Source organism: Rhineura floridana, chromosome 11 (assembly GCF_030035675.1).
Source record: "Rhineura floridana isolate rRhiFlo1 chromosome 11, rRhiFlo1.hap2, whole genome shotgun sequence".
Taxonomy (NCBI): domain Eukaryota; kingdom Metazoa; phylum Chordata; class Lepidosauria; order Squamata; family Rhineuridae; genus Rhineura; species Rhineura floridana.
In genome coordinates this window covers 3,021,021-3,040,520 of record NC_084490.1, presented here as the reverse complement: position 1 = coordinate 3,040,520, position 19,500 = coordinate 3,021,021, and the positions used below count along the sequence as shown (strand labels likewise).

At 49.8% G+C, this 19,500-nt stretch overlaps 2 protein-coding genes across 2 annotated transcripts; one reads left to right on the top strand and one right to left on the bottom strand.

The window, feature by feature from the left end:
- The first annotated feature begins 2,565 nt into the window (after window positions 1-2,565).
- Window positions 2,566-7,952, top strand: LOC133366795 (monocarboxylate transporter 13-like). Its single transcript, XM_061590291.1, has 4 exons — window positions 2,566-2,770; window positions 4,693-4,836; window positions 6,417-7,184; window positions 7,753-7,952. The coding sequence occupies exons 1-4, from the start codon at window positions 2,566-2,568 to the stop codon at window positions 7,950-7,952; spliced, it is 1,317 nt and encodes a 438-aa protein (XP_061446275.1).
- A 2,051-nt stretch (window positions 7,953-10,003) lies between these two features.
- SLC16A11 (solute carrier family 16 member 11) lies at window positions 10,004-17,772 on the bottom strand. Its single transcript, XM_061589097.1, has 4 exons — window positions 16,429-17,772; window positions 15,577-15,720; window positions 11,983-12,717; window positions 10,004-10,374 (listed from the first exon to the last, which is right to left on the bottom strand). The coding sequence occupies exons 1-4, from the start codon at window positions 16,688-16,690 to the stop codon at window positions 10,157-10,159; spliced, it is 1,359 nt and encodes a 452-aa protein (XP_061445081.1). The 5' UTR covers window positions 16,691-17,772; the 3' UTR covers window positions 10,004-10,156.
- Between the last annotated feature and the right edge of the window lie 1,728 nt (window positions 17,773-19,500).

Here is a 19,500-nt window from a genome sequence, read left to right as displayed (position 1 = left end):
CCACCATGGCCATCAGACTGCCATTTTGTTATTTGGTGTGCATCTGTCAAAAAAATAATCTGGTGAGAATGTTCTAAGGCAAGATGTGGAGAATTTGCTTTAAAACTGGCATAGCTTTTTGTATTTTCTGGATAAGTAGTTGCTAACAACCCTACAAATGGATGCTAAGTGGAAGGCTGGGGTGGTGATGGTATGGTGTAAAGAGAATCCTCCTGTCTAAAGACTTATCTCTTAACTCCATGGTGCCATCAGACCCAGACTGGCACTTCAGCTTGTAAATCATAGCACAGTGGAATGGAGAGGAGGACATGAGGAGAGAAGGAGCAGAGACGCCCTGAAAATTTCATTCCTAACTGCTGCAACTTCTTTCACTCCCCCAAAAATCAGTGCTGATGCAAAGAAACTGACTAGGCCTTTGAGAGGTTTAGTCAATTACAGAAGTTGACAGGCCCTCTGAGGTCTAGTCAATTTCACTTCTAGGGAAAATAAAATGTTTTTGAATTAGGGACAGGGGAGAAGTAGCCTGTACTTTTCTTTCTGAAGCCTAAACATTGACTCTTGCACATATTTCTAGAGAAATTAAAAACTTTAAAAATAGTTCAAAAGCTGCTCCAAGCATTGGCAGGAAGGGAGAGGGATTTTGTGTTACACGTCACAGGCGCTGGCCAATAGGTGCAGATGTCAGAGTCAGACAAAACCTGCATCTGTTGCAGTCCAGCCGGTCCTGTTGCTGGGATCCAGATTCAGCCTTTCTAATGGTTATTGCTTGAAGGTGTGTGAGGATTTGCAAAGCCACATTGGCCACACAGACCACTGGGAAGAGGGGGAATATAGGAATCTGCCTTATACTGGGACCATTGGGGTCCATCAACTGTAGCTCAGTATTGTAGGCACTGATTGGCAGTAGCTGTCCAGGGTTTCAGATGGGGGTCTGAACCCAGCCCTACCTGGAGATGCCAGGGATTGAACCTGGGACCTTCCGCATGCAGTGCAGGTGCTCCACCACTGAGCGACAACCCAGTGGAACGTGTGTGGCAGGAGAAGTTGGCAACTCAGAAAGCATCCACCTCGTTGAGAACTGCTGGCTGCTGGATCAGGCCCAATCTAGTCCAGCCTCCTGTTCTCACAGTGGCCAACCAGATGCCCAACCGGGAAGCCCACAAGCAGGACTTGAGTGCCTCAGCATTCTTCCTGTGTCAGTACTTCACATCACATCCCTGCATCAACAGTGTCCAAGACAGCTGAAGAGCACCAGGTTGGGAGAGTCTGGTCCAGGCCGCACTGAGCTGGATGGAGCAAAGATCTGATGTGGCCAAGGCAGCTTCTCCTTGTATTCAGGAAATGTTAGACTTGCAAGTTAAAGCAAATCAAGCAAGTCTTCCCAAACTCTGAGAGGTTCAACCCTCAAATCAAGGGTTCATTCAGCAGTCTTGTAAGTACATCTTCTCGTAACGCACTTTTAATGTGCTCCTCCCACATTACTGCCATGCAAAGTTTCCTTATCGGCTCCTTGAAGCCGGACCTGAGGTCAACGTCCTCAGTGCTGTGCAGCAGCTTATGCAAGAAAAAGTCTGCCTCCCTTCTGCAGGCCCATCTGGGTGACCGGGGCACTGCCCCAGTCTGCCTCAGCCAGCCCCCATCTGCCTGCCTGCCAGCCAGGTGGTGCCTCTTCCTGCCATTGGCTCAGGTGCCACTCCCGTTCATCTCCCTGGCTTCTGGCCTACCAGTCCCAGTGGGCACCAGCCACCCCTGTCTTCTGCCTGTCTACACACACACATGGCCAGCAAATTGTAAATGATGAGCCAAGCACACTCACCCACACCTGCACCTTGCCTCCGCTCAAAAACAAGTGGTGAGGCCAGCTTGAAGCAGTTTGGCACCTGGGGCTGAATATCCAAATGGGAACAGTCTCAACACACACACACACACACACACAGAGAGAGAGAGAGAGAGAGAGAGAGAGAGAGAGAGAGACCAATCCATTTGAGTGTTCTCCTGAGGAAGATTTATTGAAATGAGGCGTATGCAAGGGAATTTCCTCACCAGGTTGGACGCTGTGGATTTGAGCTCCCTACTCCTATTCTGCCACCTTGTCATGGCACCCCGATTCCTGCCACCAGGCCCTGATTTGCTTCATGGTCAGAGGTGCAAACTCCTTCCCCCATATGTGGAGCTTGTGAAGACTCTGCCCATTTTGTAAGGAGAACTAAGCACACCTCCCTGTAGACTTTGGCCTAAGATTTTATGATAAGAGCCCTTTGAAAAGTGGGTCACATCAAATGCCTGCACTCCTCAACCTGCAGATGGTCACCGAGGGCAGAGAGAGGGCTTTTTGCAAAGTTGCCATGCTTGGAACAAGAGAGGAGGGAGCCCAGCGAGTTGTTTCTCTTTTTAAAATTGACCTGCTGCTTCTTTAGGAAAGCAACACTTCTGGGGGAGAAGCCAGACATACACGTCTAAGAATGCATCTGCATATGGGGCACAGGTGACAAAGACCAAAACAGCCGCATAGGGATGTTGCCCTGTACTGGCGGTGACTTAATGGGGCTCCTCCAATGAGACAACATGAACCCAGATATATATTCTGGGCCCCCAGATGGGGGCTGGGGGTGGGTGATTGTGCTGGCCAGTTTCATGCAGTCAGCCCTGGTCTTTGGGGTCATCCGATCTTTCGGGGTCTTCTTTGTGGAGTTTATGGAATATTTTGAGGAGCCGTCAAGTGCCACTTCTTGGATTTCCTCCATCACAGTGGCCACGCTGATGTTCTCCAGTGAGTACCAGACTCAATGTCGTCTTGGGGATCCTTTCGAAATGCAATTGTCCTGTGGCTCGAGGTAGCCTAAAGCAGGGATGGAAAGATCTGTCGGTTTCACTTCTTTCTGATTCTCATTTTTTTCAGTCTCAAATTCAGTTATCCAGTTTCTGCAGCAATTTGCAATTATTTAAAAAAACCCAGAAAATCCTAATGAAAATTCTTCAGCTTCTTAGTGCTTTTTTCTCTGGATAAACACACTTTTATATGCAGTTTTGATTCATGTCCATGTTTTTGCAAGCAATTTCTCCTAATGTAGATCCATTTTTGCATGTTTCCCCCCCCCCACTAAAATATTCATTTCTGTGCACACTTTCCCCTAATAGATTCGTTTTTGTAAACACTGGTTGGTTGGAGAACTACATCACAAAATTCAGATGAATGTGAATTTCGAAGGTTGGCTGTGTTTCGCTTCTCATATTGCTATGGAAAGTATGATTTTGATAGATTTGGCTTGACATGAAGACTGAATTGAATTTCTCCCCCATTCCTAGACTAAGGACACCCCCACTACATTGAAGCACTGCCCCAGGAGTGTGTGTGTGTGTGGGGGGGTGACATCTAGGACAGGAATAAACTCTGCATGTGCTTAGTCCACAATCTTTTTTCCCCTGTGTGCCAGAGATTAATCAATTAAAGATGATGCCTCGAACATTTGCATAATCCATAGGTGGCTCAGAAACATTGAGAGTCAATGATGATAAAATTGGCCTGTTTAATCATGTTACAGTAGGGCCCCACTCATACAGTGGGTTATGTTCCAGACCCCCACCTAAAAGCGAAACCCACTGAAAAGCAGAACTCATTAAATAGGATGGTGCCCGGCGCCCGTAAAACTCCGTAAAAGCGGAACAAGCACCATATGAGTGGGGCCTTACTCTAATTGAAAGCCACCGTATTAGCAGAAAGCCACAAAGCGGGCCGCCGAAAAGCGGGGCCCTACTGTATAGGATTGTGGAGGGGGGTTTGGATGATATCTGTGAGACCCTTTCTAGTTTATAATTGTGTTCCTGTAAGAGATACAACCTGCAAAGGAAGAAACCTGCTCCATTGGTCAAACTAGTCTCCTTTGTTTATCTAATAGAGTGGCTAATGAGTCTGTCAAGTGCCCCCATTAACAAGTGTAAGACTCTGCCAGAGAGGCAATGTGTGCCATTTAGAATTCTTTCAGGAGAGAGGCCCTCCTCAAGGAGAGGGTTGTGTGTTTTTAGTCTAGTATGGAGAAGCACGGAACTAGGGAGACAGGGAATGGAAGAGCAGATCTATTGGACTGTTAATGCTGTGAACCCCTCCATCTTAAGCTCAGGTTGCAAATATGTGTAAATAAAAACCATATGGCCTATAAGACACCATAACCTCCGCTGACCTTTCCATGGAAACCAAACCCTAGGTAAGTGCAGGAGCCCCTGAAAGTCTCAAAGCGCTTGGAGATTGGGGTGGCACGTAAGAATATTTTATCCTTTTAAAAAAAACACCACTCTTGTTAAAACCCATAATTTGCTTGAGACTTTTCTCTTCAAACTTTTTTTTGCAAATTAATTTGGGGGTGTGGGAGGACATCTATTGATCTGGAGGCTTCTCTCCCTTCACTTCTATTTGAATTCTCTTAGGAACATTGGAAGCTGCCTTAGACTGAGTCAGACCATTGGTCCACCTAGCTCAGTATTGCCTGCACTGCCTGGCAGCAGCTCTCCAGGGTTTCAGAAGGGGGATATTCCCAGCCCTACCTGGAGATGCCATTGGGGGTTTAACCTGAGACCTTTTGCATGCTCTGCCACTGAGCAACAGCCCTTCCTTTCACCCAGCAAGAGATGGTGAAGTCTAGTAGTGACGGTCCAGGGAAGCCCCTTTGCCTATTTCTGTCCCCGTGCCTGTTACAGGTCCACTGGCAGGTGCGCTTGGTTCGCGATATGGAGAGCGTCCCGTTGCCATCGCTGGAGGGTTCCTTTTGGGCCTCGGTCTGCTTTTATCCTCGTTCGCCACCAGCCTGGCTCAGCTGTACATCTTCATCGGTGTATTCACAGGTAAGAGAAGCAATGTTCAAAATCAAGCTACCACCTCTTTCCACTGGGAGGAGCTCCTCCGTCTTTCTAATCCAGGAGTGGGGGACTTTTTCCAGCCTAAGGGCCGCATTCCCTTCTCAGCCACCTTCCGCAGGCCAGTGGTGGGCAGGGTCAGTGGCCAAATTGGGCGGAAGCAAAAACACCCAAGGAGTGTGCAAAGCATGGCCAGTAGGGGGTGTGGTTGGGAGGCGGGCGCCTGGGGAGAATCCCGAGGGCCAGATAAGAGAGGCTTAGAGGGTCACCTTTAGCCCCCAGGCTTGAGGTTCCCTACCCCTGCCCTAAGCTGCATGAGAGACACTCCATGAGAGCAGCCCCATCTCGAGAGAGTAATTATCCGAAGTCAAAAACCGGCTGTTTGCTGCGTTACGCACATGACATCCGCCGGGTGATAAAGGACACCCACGTTAAGCTCAAGGAAATACTTCGTGCCAATTGTAAAAACAACCAGAAGGGGGCCTGGTAATTCAGAAATGACAGTGCCTCCTTCTACGGATTAATCCCACAATTTTGATTCCTCTAAGGTTATCATTTTTCCACTCTTCAGTTCAGTTCATCGGATTTCCTTATAAATTCACAAATGTTTTTTGAAGTCCTCAAGAAAATTTATCAGCACTTTAGTACACCTTTCTACTACTAATACATAACTTGGTTTTTGCAAGCAATTTTCCCCAATATATTCAGTAGTGTAGTGGCAAATTCAGAAGTGCAGGGTTCCTTCATGATAGTCACAGCCAGGCCCCCCCTTTTGCTGCTGGGTTGAGTCTGAGATCCTTGTTAATGTCTTCTCCCACAAAAACAGACATCCCTAGGACCCAATAAGCACAAAAGAGGAGAGTGTTAGCTGCTGAGAAGACTCTTCTTAGTAGCTAACTCACCTCCTCCTTTCACTCCGGTTGGCTCCAATCAACAGGAAAGGCTAAGGAAGCATGTTAGGATACTCCTCTCAGTGGCTAACACACTTCCCTTTCATGCTGATGGTCTCACAGGATGCTAGAGACATAGGGACCCTGCTCCCAAAGAAGCAAGGGGTCTAAGACCCCCTAAGACCCGGGACGATTACACTCCTTAATATAATACATTTTTGCATGTTGCTTTAACAACTCCGTACATTTTTTCATAAACACTTTCCCCAATGTACGCATTTTTGTATACATTATTTTGGTTGGTGAATCGCATCACCAACATGTGGAGAAGTGCACATCTGGAAGGCAAACTGCATTTCAGTTCACGTATCATTTTGGGAAGTGCAAATTCAGTAGGTTTGCACTTCAATGCAAACTGATCCTAATTAATTTCTCCTGCTTTACCTCTGGGTCTCAGAAGGGCAAAGAGGGCACCTCCCATTCCATTGGCGGCTCCATGTCAGTGGAACAGTGGAATCCACTCGTCTGACCTATCAAGAAGTGTCCAAGGTTCTGAAAGCTCCTTCAAAGTTTGGACTAAAGCCTAGAGCAGATTCCACTGCCCCACTGACATGGGGCCAACAGCCGCCACCATCCCCCTCATTGCAGTAACACCCATTCATTCCTATCTTCTCTCAGGAATCGGTGGCAGTTTTGCCGTCACTCCTTCCTTGGCTTTGCTAGCTCGGTATTTCAACCGCCGCCGCACCATAGCCAACTCCTTGGCCCTTTCTGGCGCTGGCATCTCTTCGCTGGCATTCTCGCCCCTCTTCCAGCTCCTGGTGGATTCCTATGGCTGGCAGGGGGCCCTCCTAATTTTGGCAGGCATGGCCTTCAACCTGATGGTTTGTGGTGCCCTCCTTCGCCCACTGCCCTTGACCAAGAATGACACATTGGTGCCTCTGGAACGGGAGAGCCAGTCAAGGCGGCTGGCATCCCTCTTTGGGCTGCATTTGTTCTGCCACCGACCCTTCATGACCTTCAGCGGGGCCGGAGTGCTGATTACTGCTGGCTACTTCATACCCTTCATCCACCTCGTGCCTCACGCTAGGGAGCTGGGCTTTGACGAATATCAAGCTGCCTTCCTCATCTCGGCGGTGGGCATTGCTGACATTGGTGGGCGCATCACTGCCGGCTGGCTGGCTGGCTGCACTTCCCTTCACCTCCTCCACCACCTCACCATCTGGGCCCTTCTGACGGGCATCTCCGTGCTGGCCGTGCCCCTGGGACGCAGCTATGGGGTGATGCTGGCCATCAGCATCTGCTACGGGTTCCTGGCCAGTGCAATCATCCCGCTCAAGTTCTCCAGCCTGGTGGGAATCGTCGGCACCGGACAGATCATGGGAGCCATTGGCCTGATCCACCTGTTGGAAAGCGTTGGGGCGCTGTCAGGGCCTCCCCTTTCAGGTAAGGAGGAAATGTTCCAGGTCCACTTTATCATCATAGAGCCTGCAGAGATTCTGACTACTTGTATGTACAGCCTGGAACCAGTGGAGACTGGTGACCCTGGTGTCTGCGGTGCAGTGAACCCGTTCTGGCTTTTAGTCTGAGCTTTGAAGGGCCAGACTGAGGTTGTGAATCTCAAGGCCGGGGGGTGGGGGGAACAGGACAGATCTCCGGCCCACTGGCCGATCTCAGCCCATGAGGGGTTCCAGTTTGGTCCACAAGTCTGTTCCCAAGAAACTACGCCCATCGTGGTGGTTGAGGCTGCTGGGAGGGTAGTCCCAAACACCTGGAGGTCACCAGGCTGACTGAGGCTGCTGGGAGGCCTGTTTTGTTTTTTTGCAAGTCTAAGATCGGAGCAGGTGATTCTCCCCTGCCCAGCTTCTTGCCACTGGAAGGAGGCAGAGGTGGGCCGGTCTCCCTCCGACCCAGATGAGTCTGCCTTCTAACCGAGCTACATCCACAAGATGAAGCGTTTCACTTACACCATTGCGGGTTATACCTGTATGTCTGCCTTCCTCCTGTTCTCCAGGTTGGATCCGGGACGTGAGTGGGAGCTACGCAGCCTCTTTCCTGGCAGGAGGCTTCTTCCTTGTTGCCGGAAGCTTGTCTCTTCTCCTCTTGCCAGACTACTTTGCCTGCCAATCCCACAACCCTCCACAACCCCAGGAAGGGCATAAACAGGAGGATTTGCAGGATCCCAGCCAGGAAAATGGAGTTTGCTCTGCCTAGCAATGCTCAGAGTCAGAGACAAGTGAGAACAACCCCAGGCCAGCGATTCCCAAACGGGATCAGTCGCTCCATCAGTCTTCCCCAACCTGGTGCCTTCCAGATGTGCTGGGTTAAAATTCCCTGGCATCCTGCAGCCCTGCTGGCTGGACTGGTGGGATCTATAGTCCAGAACAACTGGAGGGCACCAGGCTGGGCAACGCTGCTCAGCCACCCCACCGTAGGGGAAATGGAGGGGGCTGGTTGCGTGGACTCAGCGGTGAAGCATTCTGCATATATCTGGAGCTCTGTCTCCATTTTTTAAACGTTGTTTCAAATAAAAAAGAAACAGGTCCAGGTCAAACACGCACCGATTTGAAGATGCATCAAAACAATTGCATGACGTGCAAAACAAAGACTGCAAAACTGTACCAAGAAGGCGAAGTGGCTCATGAGAAACATCTTCGTGCACACACCCAAGAACACGTCGTAGTTGATATCCAGGTGCTCAAAAGGAGGCCGTGATTATGGTTAATAAATGTGTGGTGTAAATGCAGCCTACATCATGCCCACACCTGAACATCTGCAGCCCAGTTCTGGAGGACATTGCATTGTGGCCAGCTGGATCAGAACTCCTGGAATCTTGGGAGGAGATAAAGCCAATATTTACATTTTATGCTTTTCCATGAGAAAACTGGGTTGATCCCCTACACAATCATGCTGGAAACTGGTTTGTGTCTACCCAAGCTCCAAGCCCTCTTCTTGATCAGCCTGCCCTAATCTGGTGCACTGCCACTGTTTTGGATTACTACTCGCATCAACCCCAGGCAGCATGGCTATGCAAGTGCTGGGCCTGATGGGAGTTGTAGTCCAAAACATCCGCAAGGCACCAGGTGGAGGGAAGGCTGCCCTACAAGAGACAGGTCTACACCAGGAACTTCTCAAACTTTTTTTGCAGACAGCTTAAAAATTGGTGGGTGTCTCAGCAGACCATACAATAAATGTTATTGTTCCACAAACCACAGCACATGCGTAACTCATAATGTAGCGATAATTTTTCTTCTGTAGTGCAAGCGTTATATCTAAGATAGCATCATGGCATGACAATGATGGGCCCCTTTAACTGGCGTTTTTAGAGAAGATTTATTAGATTATACAGATTCTTATGAAAATTACAGGTCTTACACACTAGGGCCTGGTTAGGCTTTTTGATGAGCCAGCCCTAGCTGAAACAGCCTCACACTCCGTCATTGGGGGAAAGTGCTCCTGCTTGTGGGCTTCCCATGGGCATCTGGTTGGCTACTGTGAGAAGAGGATGCTGTACTAGATGGGCCACTGGCCTGATCCAGGAGGCCCTTCTTGTGTTCTAAAGATTGATAAAGTGCAAGGACAAAGACAGATATTCTCAACTGCTTCACAGGCTTTCTGCGGACCACCTCGTGGACCACAACTAGAGCTGACGACATATTTAGGCATCCTATGCTGCATATTATCTACCTTATGGACTTAATCTTATTGAATAGCCTTTCCTTCTTTCCAAGGAAACCCTGAGAACTGGAATTCTAGGGAAGTGGTGGAGAGGAGGGATGCCCTGGAAGAAAATCTCCACCCATTACAATGCTCACAATTCCTTTTGGAAAAGCCAGGGCTGTTTCCAAAGAACATTAACCCCAAATGAGTTTGTAATGTTGACACACCTGGATTGTAGAAATGGTTTAAGAAGGCAGGACTGCGAGACCAGTGGCTTTCCAACTCCAACCAGCCCCCACTCAGCATGACCAAAGGGCAGGGATGATGGGCGTTGAAGTCCACAACTATCCAAAGTAGGGTTGCCAGGTTCAGGGCCTGAGACTGATCCTGTATCTTTAGGGAAAGAGAAGGTCAGCCAAGTGCAGGTGTTCTTGCAATGCTGTAATGGGAAAAACCACAAGGTGGAATTCTTCCTTCCCCCTGCACAACTTTGAAAGATACAGAAGACCTCTTGGAGGCCGGGCCTGGCAACCAAAAGGTCTTCTGTATCTTTAAAAGGTGCGCAGGGGGAAGGGAGGATTCCACCTTGTGGTTTTTCCCATTACATTGTTGCAAGAACACCTGCACTTGGCAGACTTCAGGGCTCCCCACCCCTGATTTAAGATATGCTGCAACACTGCCACCTGGTGGGCCACTGCAGTAAAAAAAAAAAGAGTCCACAGCTGAAAGGATCTGAGGGGAAGGCCCTTTTCTTTTTTTCATATCTGTGAAGATTTGCTGGGGAAGGGAGTGGGCAGCAAAGGGGGAGCTGAGTCAAGAGTGTCAGGATCCCTTTTCACCCTGGGGGTGGAATCACGAGGACAGCAGCCAGTGCAGAAAGAGGGGAGGGCAATGAAGGCCACGCTGGCGCAGAGGACGAAGGTCCCGCCGACCAGGAATGAGGCAGTGAAATCTCCCGTTAGATCCCTCAGGAGGCCTAGAGAGAAATGGAAAAGAGGTAGCTGGTCAGAGACCAAGGGTGATCACATGCTTGCTTTCACAAGACGCGAGAAGGCCCACTGACTTACATAGTTTTAAATCATAATAATATTTCCATTTATAGACCGCTTGCTATCCAAAAGATCTCAAAGCAGTTTACAATAGAATACAAAAGGCACAATAAAAAACATATCAAATTAATTTACAAGGCAAAATACATAAACAATATCCATATACGTAAACATATAGACACAGTATAAAAGTCAGAATTCACCAAGGGTTGAATTTTTGATGATGCATTTCCTCCTTTTGGGGAGGGAGGGGCAATGCATAAGTGGCCTCCATAGCAAGGAGATTTCGATAACTGCTGTGCGTCTGTCTGTCGGTCTCCATTTATGGCTATTGACCGCAATTGCAAAATGAAACCTGCATGTTCAAAGGCAGTGTATCTTGGTATCCGACACATTCAAAACAATCAGAGGAGAACTAGAGCCTTCCTGCTACGAAGGCCACTTATGCATTGCCCCTCCCTCCCCAAAAGGAGGAAATGCATCATCAAAAATAAATAAGTACATAAATGAATAATGACAGATTTGCAGAAAATTTGTATATGCTAAATGTATAGCTGCAGATTTAGAAATGCCAATGATACTTTCAACAGAAGCGCAATCCATCTCACCCTAGTGTTTTTTTTGGGGGGGGACAAGACTGGGACCAGGGGCTTGTGTGTCTGCTCCAGGCTGCTGTCCAGGTGCTACTAACTTGTGGGTTGGCATCTTCAAGACCCTCCTCCCGTTGCTCTCCCTTTGTAGGGTTCTGTATCTTTCAGCAGGGCTCTAACCAGACAGCCCTCCAAATAGAGGTCACCTTCAAGTAGAGCAGGGCCAAGGAATGTTAGGCCCTGGGGTCAAAAGTGGCCCTCCTGGCCTCTCTACCTGGCCCGTGGAACTCTCCCCATGCCACTTGCCTCACTGGCCCTGCTTTGCACCACCCTGGAGTCTTTTTTGCCTTGCCTGGCTGGGATGTGGCCCTGAACTTTGATCCTGCCTCTTCCTTGCCTGGCTGGAGTGTGTGTAGAAACTGACCTTCTGGGGAAAGCCAACGTTTATATCCATTGCCCCACCCACTTTTGCCTGTGGCCCTTGGGAGGTTTCCTGGAAGGGAATGTGGCCCTTGGGTTGAAAACGTTCCCCACCCCTAAAGCAGAGAACTGTCCTCTGTAAAGTAGGATGTGCGCCCACCCTACCCAATGCCCTATTTGCAGACTTCCCAAAGGCCAATGTGTCTGCCCCCTGTTGGAGACAGGATAGTGGACTAGAGACACCCGGGGTCTGATTTGGTTCTTATTTTACAATGGTGAAAATCAAAGGCTGGTGGTGTTGGTGCTTTGGTCACAACCTGTGAAGTTCTAGTAACTAGGCCAAAGCATCTTGTATTTAGTGTTTGGGCACATGAGAGAAATGGTCCTCCTTGCAAAACCTTTGATATGAGCCTTCTACCAGCTCAGGTTTGGCAAAGCGCACTCTGACTTGCTAAGTTCTTGCAAGGATCAGGCAGCATCAGTGGCCATAGATAAACATAAGGCAGCAAAGCAGTTTTCCCTTACCAGACAGCGGGGGCCCCAACAATCCCCCGACACTCATCGCCATCAGAGAAAGCCCTGTGGCGTTCACTACACGGGCTATGCCGACGATTTCGGGCAAGACTCCGAAGGCTACCGTGGCAAAGCTCCCCGCGCTGGTGCCGTACAGCAAGGCCAGGATGAGGGCCTCAAGGTAAGAGGTAGCGAGTGGGAAAAGGAGGAGGCCACAAGCCGTCAGGGAGGTGAAGAGGACCAGAAGACGGACAGGTGAGAGGAAGTGCCGGTCAGCGAGGCAGCCAGCCAGCAAGCGGGCCAAGGCATCCGAGAGCGCAGTGACGGATACTACCATGGCGGCTTCGTAAGGGCCTAGGCCCAAGGACCTGCCGTAAGGCTCCAAGTGGATGTAAGGCGTGAAGTATCCGGCCGACAGGAGGGCAAGGCCAAGCGAAAAGGCCCCGAAGCCTCGCTGGGCGAAGAGGCCCAGATCGAACACTGACTTCGAGGCAGGGCGGTCCCCCCGCAAGGCCAGGGGGCGGAGGAGGGCCCCACAGATCAAGAGGTGGAGGCCCAGAGCCGAAGTCACCATCAAGGCTCCTCGCCACGCCAGGGATTCCGCCAAGAGCCGCAGGAACGGGGACAGGACGAAGGAGGAGAGGCCGTTGCCCATCAGCGCCAGGCCCATCGCCAGGGAGCGCCGCGAGGAGAAATAGCGAGAGAGGGTGCCCATCACGGGGGCAAAGGCTAAAGCCCAGCCAAAACCTGTTGGGAGACAGAAGGGGAGAGATTTCTGCACATGTGCAAGGAATAGGATGGAAAGGAACCTGCAGCAATTCAAGTTCTGTACAGGCATGGGCACCTACAAAAAAGGCCAATTTTGGACTGGGATGAAGTTTGCAAATTAAACAGCCAGGCTGCTGCCTCTGTTCACTGTCACTCGCCATTTCACCAGTTTGCCAAGGAGGAGAGAGGGACGGGATCCAGGCTCACTCCAACAGCACATCTGGGAGACCAGCCAATTTTGGCTCCTGCTCAGTCTGAAATTTTCCACCTTAGCTAGTCATCAGGAGAACTTGAAATTAAGATCTTACACCTGAGTTTGCTTATTTCCTCCTCCTTCTCCCTCCATTTTCCTTTTGTGTCGTGTCTTTTTAGACTGTAAGCCACAGAGCAGGCTGATTTTTTCTAATTATCTTTAAGCAGCTCTGGGAGAGTTTTTTAGCTAAAGAGCAGGATAAAAATATTGACTACAGCCTTTCCTGATCTTTGGGTCCCCAGATATTTGCTGAACTACAACTCCCATCACCCCAGCTAGCACAGCCAATGGTCAGGAATTATGGAAAGTGTAACCCAACAATATCGGGGGACCGAAAAGTTGGGAAAGGCTGATTTACTGTATTTTAAAATATGGTGGGCCTGACTGGCTCTTCCTGAAAGCCATACCAAAGCTGTCATGATATAAAACAGCCTTCCCCAACCTGGTGCCCTCCAGACATTTTGGACGCCAGCTCCTATAAGTCCTGGCCATTGCTGGGCTGGGCGGGCTAGGACGGATGGGAGTTGGGAGCCCAAAACATCTGGGGCAGCGGTGGCTGGTGGCTTCGTGTCAGTGGGGCAGTGGAATCTGCTCTGGGTTTCAGTCTGAACTGAAGGTGCCTTGAAAATTTGGACTAAAATCGGGAGTGGATTCCACTGCCCACTAACATGGAGCCACCAGCCGCCACTGATCTGGAGGGCACCAGGTTGGGGAAAGCTGGCCTTGAGGCCTAAAAGTTTGGTTCACGCAGAATCTAAAAGAGGTGTGGGGATGCTGTGGCCCTCCAAATGATGTTGGGGCGGCAGCTCCCATCAGTCCCATGGCCAGTAGTCAGGGGTGATGGGAGTTGGGGTCCAGCAACATCTGGGGGGCTTTAGGACCTCCCCTCTTGGTCTACTCAGAAAACTGCCCTTATACCCTTAAAGCTTTTTTTTTAAAAAAATGTTTTTAACGTCGTTTTGTTTTAATGTATTTTAAGGTCTGTTTTTATGATGTTTTAAAGTGTTTTTAGCGTTTCTGTTTGCTGCCCTGGGCTCCTGCTGGGAGGAAGGGCGGGATATAAATCAACAACAACAATAATACCAAGTCAGACCTTTGGGTTCCATCTAGAGCTGCATTCAGAGGGCGGTTTATTCCATATTCCCTGCCTTTCCGTACCTGATAATTTCCGCATTTTATTCGAGCTTTCACACGACATAAAAGTCACTCCTGGGATTCTAGCAGATTAAAGTGGAAGTCTGGCGCTCACTTCTGTGTTAATTGCTTCCAGGGGGGGAAAACTGCAACCCCATGAACCGAGAAAGTCGTGGGAGTCAAGCGGCAAGATTCGGGGTGGCATGCCGGCGTACATTTGTTTACTGCGGTTTTCATGGGGGACATGGCGGGGGAACAGCAGTGCGCATGTGCAGAAAGGGTGGGAGAGTAGGGACATGTCCAGTACTGTTCACGGTTGTGTCACAACACGCCCCTTGGTATGAATGAAATTTAGCCTGACATTGCGGTATGGCGGTATATCCGTCAAAAAAGCCCCAGTTCTGTAATGCAACAGGTGCTGCTGCAGCGTGAAAGGAACGTCAGAGATCAGAGCAGAATTGCTACCATTAAAACCAATGCAATAAACTCCAGGTCTGAATGGAGCCTAGCTTAGTACTGTCTGCACTGACTGGCAGCGGCTCTCCAGGGAGTCTTTCCCAGCCCTACCTGGAGATGCTGCAGGGAACTGAACTTGGAACCTTCTGCATGCAAAGCAGGTGCTCTGCCACTGTGCTATGGCCCTTCCCTGAACGCCGTCAACTCAAAACATGGGACATTCATACCTCTTCCCCCCAAAAAAACAAATTGCACAAAGAACAAGCAATGAAAGGTGGGGGCACACCCAGTCTAAATTCAGGGATCATAGATTCATAGGATCGTAGAGTTGGAAGAGGCCTGTAAGGCCATCTAGTCCAACCCCGTGCTCAGTGCAGGAATCCAAATCAAAGCATGCCTGACAGGTGGCCGTCCAGTTGCCTCTTGAAGGCCCCCAGTGTTAGAGAGCCCACCACCTCCCGAGATCATTGGTGCCATTGTCATACCGCTCTAACAGGAAGTTTTTCTGGTGTTCAGCTGAAATCTGTCTTCCTGTAACTGGAGCCCACTATTCCGTGTCTGTGTGGCAACCTTTCGAATACTTGAAGAGTGCTATCCTATCTCCCCTCAGTCTTCTCCAGGCTTAACATGCCCAGTTCTTTCAGTCTCTCCTCACAGGGCTTTGTTTCCAGTCCCCTGATAATCCTTGTTGCTCTCCTCTGAACCTGTTCCAGTTTGTCTGCATCCTTCTTAAAGTGCAGTGTGCAGAACTGTACACAGTACTCAAAATGATTCCTAACCAGTGCCAAACAGAGGGGAACTAGCATTTCATGTGATTTGGAAACCATACATCTGTTAATGCAGACTAAGATAGCATTTGCCTTTTTTGCAGCCACATCAAACTCTTGGCTCATATTCAGCTTGTGATCAACAACAACCCCAAGATCCTTCTCGCATGTAGTATTGCTGAGCATGGGGTTGGGTGGGAAGGAAAGATGGAGCTCACACTCGCTCACCTGTCAGAAACCCCAGGGTGAGGTATAACTGGAATAAGCTGGTGCTGAAGGAAGCCCAGAACACACCCAGGGAGGAGAGAAAGCCCCCCAGCATAACCACCGGGCGAGCGCCAAAGCGCATACTGGCTGCTGTGCCAATGGGACCTGAATCAGAGAGGGAAAGAAAATGATTGCAAAGGGTTAGGGCAGCCTCTGCCAGGCTGGCTGGGGCCGATGGGAGTTGTAGTCCAAAACATCTGGAGGCCACCAGCCTAGTGGTGGCTGGTTTGCTTCAACACGGAGCAGTTCCGCAAAAAGTCTTCTAGAGGAGAACTGAGTTTTGTCTTCTTTTTAACCCAGAGCTGCCAGGGACTGCAGCAGTGACCCTCTGCATGGAGGTGACAGCCCCTTCACAAATTGGCTCTTAAACACCTTCCACTTAATTTAGTTGTATTAAAAATTAGAATATAATGTAAACATGACAATGTAGGCACACACATTTAACAAGTAATATAGACCATTTGAAGATGTTCTTCATCAGAAACGGATGAGATGTGAAAGGGTTGCTTAGGTTCCAGCCATACACCAGCTGGTTCACCCAGAGTTTAGGAGTTTGCTCAGAAAGACATTTTATTGTTTAATTGTTTAGCATTTTATTTATTTGAATCTGCTGTCGTTTTTGCTCTGAGGATTTTGAATTGGGTTTTGATATGATAAAATTGTTTATTGTTCACTGTTGTGGTTTAAGATTTTCTATAAGCAGCTTTGAGCATCGTTTATGGAAAAAGCGGGATACAAACTCAAATGCATAGTAGCACAGCCAGCAAGTCGGGCAGGTCTTTCAGTGTGGTGGCCCCCCACTGGAACACTCACTAGTAAACTGCTTTGTTGCCAAGGCGATGGCCGTCACCCAGGAAACTTGAGCAGCGCTGGCCTCAAAAGCCTCCACCAAGTCTTCAAAGAGGATGCCCAGAGACCGCAAGACGCCATAAGTGAGGGAATTTGCCAGGAATCCAGAGAGGGCAATCAGCCAGGCCCAGCCCCCATCTGGAGGCTCTTCGAGAGGCAACGACATCTCTGAGTGTGGGACTCCTGGACAAGCCATGAGACAGAAGAGACTGTGCTTGCAAAACATGACCCACCCCCAGTGGGGAGGGACACCATGCTCACTCCCCCCCTTCACAGATGCAAAATTGGGAAGCCCAATTCCAAATTGGAGTTGCTAACAGCTCCAACCTTGGCCTGTAGGGGGCAGCAACACACCATGCATCAAGAATAGACACATGCACTCCCCTCTGCTGGAGGGAGAGGGCAAGGCAGAAAGTCTGCCCACAACCCACCTTGTCCCGCTCTCTATAGGTTAAGCACCCCTGTGCCCACAATTATCCCACAGCACCCCCTTGTGGCAACCCACATTCGTTATAAAACACCCTCCCCCCAAAAAGCCACCCAATGCTGCTAAATACACAAGGCAATGTTTAAATCCTTAATCCAGAGACTAAAAGGACAATTTAGAACCGGTTGGGCGAGGACAGGAGTATGTAATCCAATTCTCCTGGGAGACTTTAAGTGTGTGATGGCTAAGGGAACAGCGCGTTAAGGGCCAGCAAAATTGAGCAGGGAAGACTCAATCTCCTGGGTTCTAAACAGGATCACAGATGATCAGGTTCATTCTTGGGACAGGATTATTGTGGGATGGCGAGGAAGAGGCAGCCAGGCCAGGAACTGGAAAAGGAGTAAGGAAGAACGGCTGAGTGGGCAGGTGCGCGGGCAGCCAAAAGTCAGAAGTGTGGGATGTAGCTTGTGAGTTTACAAGCAAAGAAGGAGTGAAAGGGCAAGATCTCTGGTTTCAAAAGGTAAGTGGGGGGGGAATTCAAGTGGAAGGGGAAAAGAGGGTTGCTCTATAAGGGCTCCTCCAGACTGGTGGGTGGTTGTTTTTGATGGAGGGCAGATCTATTTTGGAACATGTCATTGATGCAGTAATAGTGCATTTGTGGTGGATTTATACAGGCCCATCCACGCATCATTCTGCCTTTTCCTGCGATGCTTCCCCAGTGATTCTGCATTATTGCCGTCTAGAGGGGCAACGCTCGTGCTACAGCACAACGAAAGTTAAAAACCCAGAGCATTTGTGATATGAAAAGTGTCGGGATTTCAGCAGGAAGTGACGGGGGGACATGCACCAAGTGGAAGCGAAGCATGTCTGCCCTGAAACCTTTGCAGGCACAAACAGTATCGACAGCAGGAGCACGTATGAACACCCCACACGAATGTGCAAACAAAATGTACAATAAAAGGGACATCTGGACGGCCCTTATAATTATGGGATTATAATGGAGGAAGCTGGCATGGCACAGTGGGGAGGAGAGCCTGGCTGGGAGTCCAGAATCTGTGAGTTCAAATCCCCACTTGTGTCTCCTGGGTGTCAAGGGCCAGCTAAAGATCACCCCACAGTGAGTGGCTCAGGGGTTACGTGCCTGCCACCTGTGCAGCCGTGGGCAAGCTGCAGAGTCCCAAGGAGCCCAGTTGCCCCCCAGCTGGCAGTTGCCAAAAAGGAAGGGTCCGGCTTGTGCAGCTGAGGCAAGCTGAGCAGGCCCTAGCCAGCTGAGGAGGACTAGCCTCAGAGGGAGGCAATGGGAAACCCCCTCTGAATACCGCCTACCACTGAACACCCTATTCATAGGGTCACCATAAGACGGGATCAACTTGAAGGCAGTCCCATTTCCATTTTCAATGGAGGGTGAAAGGGGGTGCAGTCATGAATCACACATGAAACTTTTCATCAAATGTTAGATTTTTGCTTCTCCCCACATCCTCCCCCCCCCCGCCATCAGACCAAATCTGGAGAGTACAGAAGCAGCCCACGTCCATATCCAAGTTCTCTTACCTGCAAATGGTGAGAGGTGTTGTTTTAGCAATGTGGGTCTGGTGCAGCAATAGTCAGGCAACGGAGTGTCCCGAGTGCCGAAGCCGCCTCCTCCCCAGGGAAGAAGCTGAACTGGCCAGCTTCAAGGTGGCAGCAAATGGGCACGGCTTGGCACAGGAGTCAAAGGGAAAGCGGAGCCCATCCCCGCCCCAAAAGGAGGTTTGTTGCTGCCTTGTGTTGCTGACAGAGGCTGCTAAGCCTTTTATAGCTGCCCACGAAGGAAACTTCCTCCTCACTGCAACCCCGTGCCCCATTGGGAAGTCTGCTCCTGTTGGGTTTCTGTCTGCTAGCTGTTAAAGGCATACAGTCCATTTAAAAATATACACGCAGTATACTGTGTATATATATACTGTATATATATTATGCAGCCAGAGCCTGGCTGGGAGTCCAGAGTCTATGAGTTCAAATCCCCGCTTGTGTCTCCTGGGCGTCAAGGGCCAGCTAAAGATCACCCCACAGTGAGTGGCTCAGGGGCTACGTGCCCTGCCACCTGTGCAGCTGTGGGGAAGCTGCATAGTCCCAAGGAGCCCAGTTGCCCCCAGCTGGCAGTTGCAGACAAGGACGGGTCTGGCTTGTGCAGCTGTGGCAAGCTGAGCAAGCCCTAGCCAGCTGGGGAGGACTAGCCGCAGAGGGAGGCAATGGGAAACCCCCTCTGAATACCGCTCACCATTAAAGCCCTATTCATAGGGTTGCCATAAGTCAAGGTCGACTTGAAGGCAGTCCATTTCCATTTTCAATGCTATAGCAGTGAGATGGGCTAGCACTACCCATTTCCCCAGCAATAGTACAGGATTTCATCTGGGCTGCCCTGGGAGGCAATAAGGCTGAACCTCAGAACTCTTTTCTAGGGTTGGGACTTGACCCTCAACTATGCAGTGATAAAAATGAGAGCTCCATTGAGCATGTATGGAGCATGCAAGTACAACTCTGTAACATGGAAAGAGGGTTGGTGCAGGGCTTAGATTGGCCACTCTCTGGGTTGCTCTTGGCCGATCACTCAGGGATCTGCCTATATGGAG

What these genes read in the sequence shown, in the direction of transcription:
- SLC16A11 (XM_061589097.1), bottom strand. Translation starts at nt 16,690, where the DNA reads ATGTTTTGCAAGCACAGTCTCTTCTGTCTCATGGCTTGTCCAGGAGTC. An exon ending in GGCAACAAAGCAGTTTACTA is followed by an intron (nt 15,721 to 16,428) that starts GTGAGTGTTCCA and finishes TCTCTGATTCAG; the next exon opens with GTCCCATTGGCACAGCAGCC. An exon ending in CACCCTGGGGTTTCTGACAG is followed by an intron (nt 12,718 to 15,576) that starts GTGAGCGAGTGT and finishes GTCTCCCAACAG; the next exon opens with GTTTTGGCTGGGCTTTAGCC.
- LOC133366795 (XM_061590291.1), top strand. Translation starts at nt 2,566, where the DNA reads ATGAACCCAGATATATATTCTGGGCCCCCAGATGGGGGCTGGGGGTGG. An exon ending in GGCCACGCTGATGTTCTCCA is followed by an intron (nt 2,771 to 4,692) that starts GTGAGTACCAGA and finishes TGCCTGTTACAG; the next exon opens with GTCCACTGGCAGGTGCGCTT. An exon ending in GTCAGGGCCTCCCCTTTCAG is followed by an intron (nt 7,185 to 7,752) that starts GTAAGGAGGAAA and finishes CCTGTTCTCCAG; the next exon opens with GTTGGATCCGGGACGTGAGT.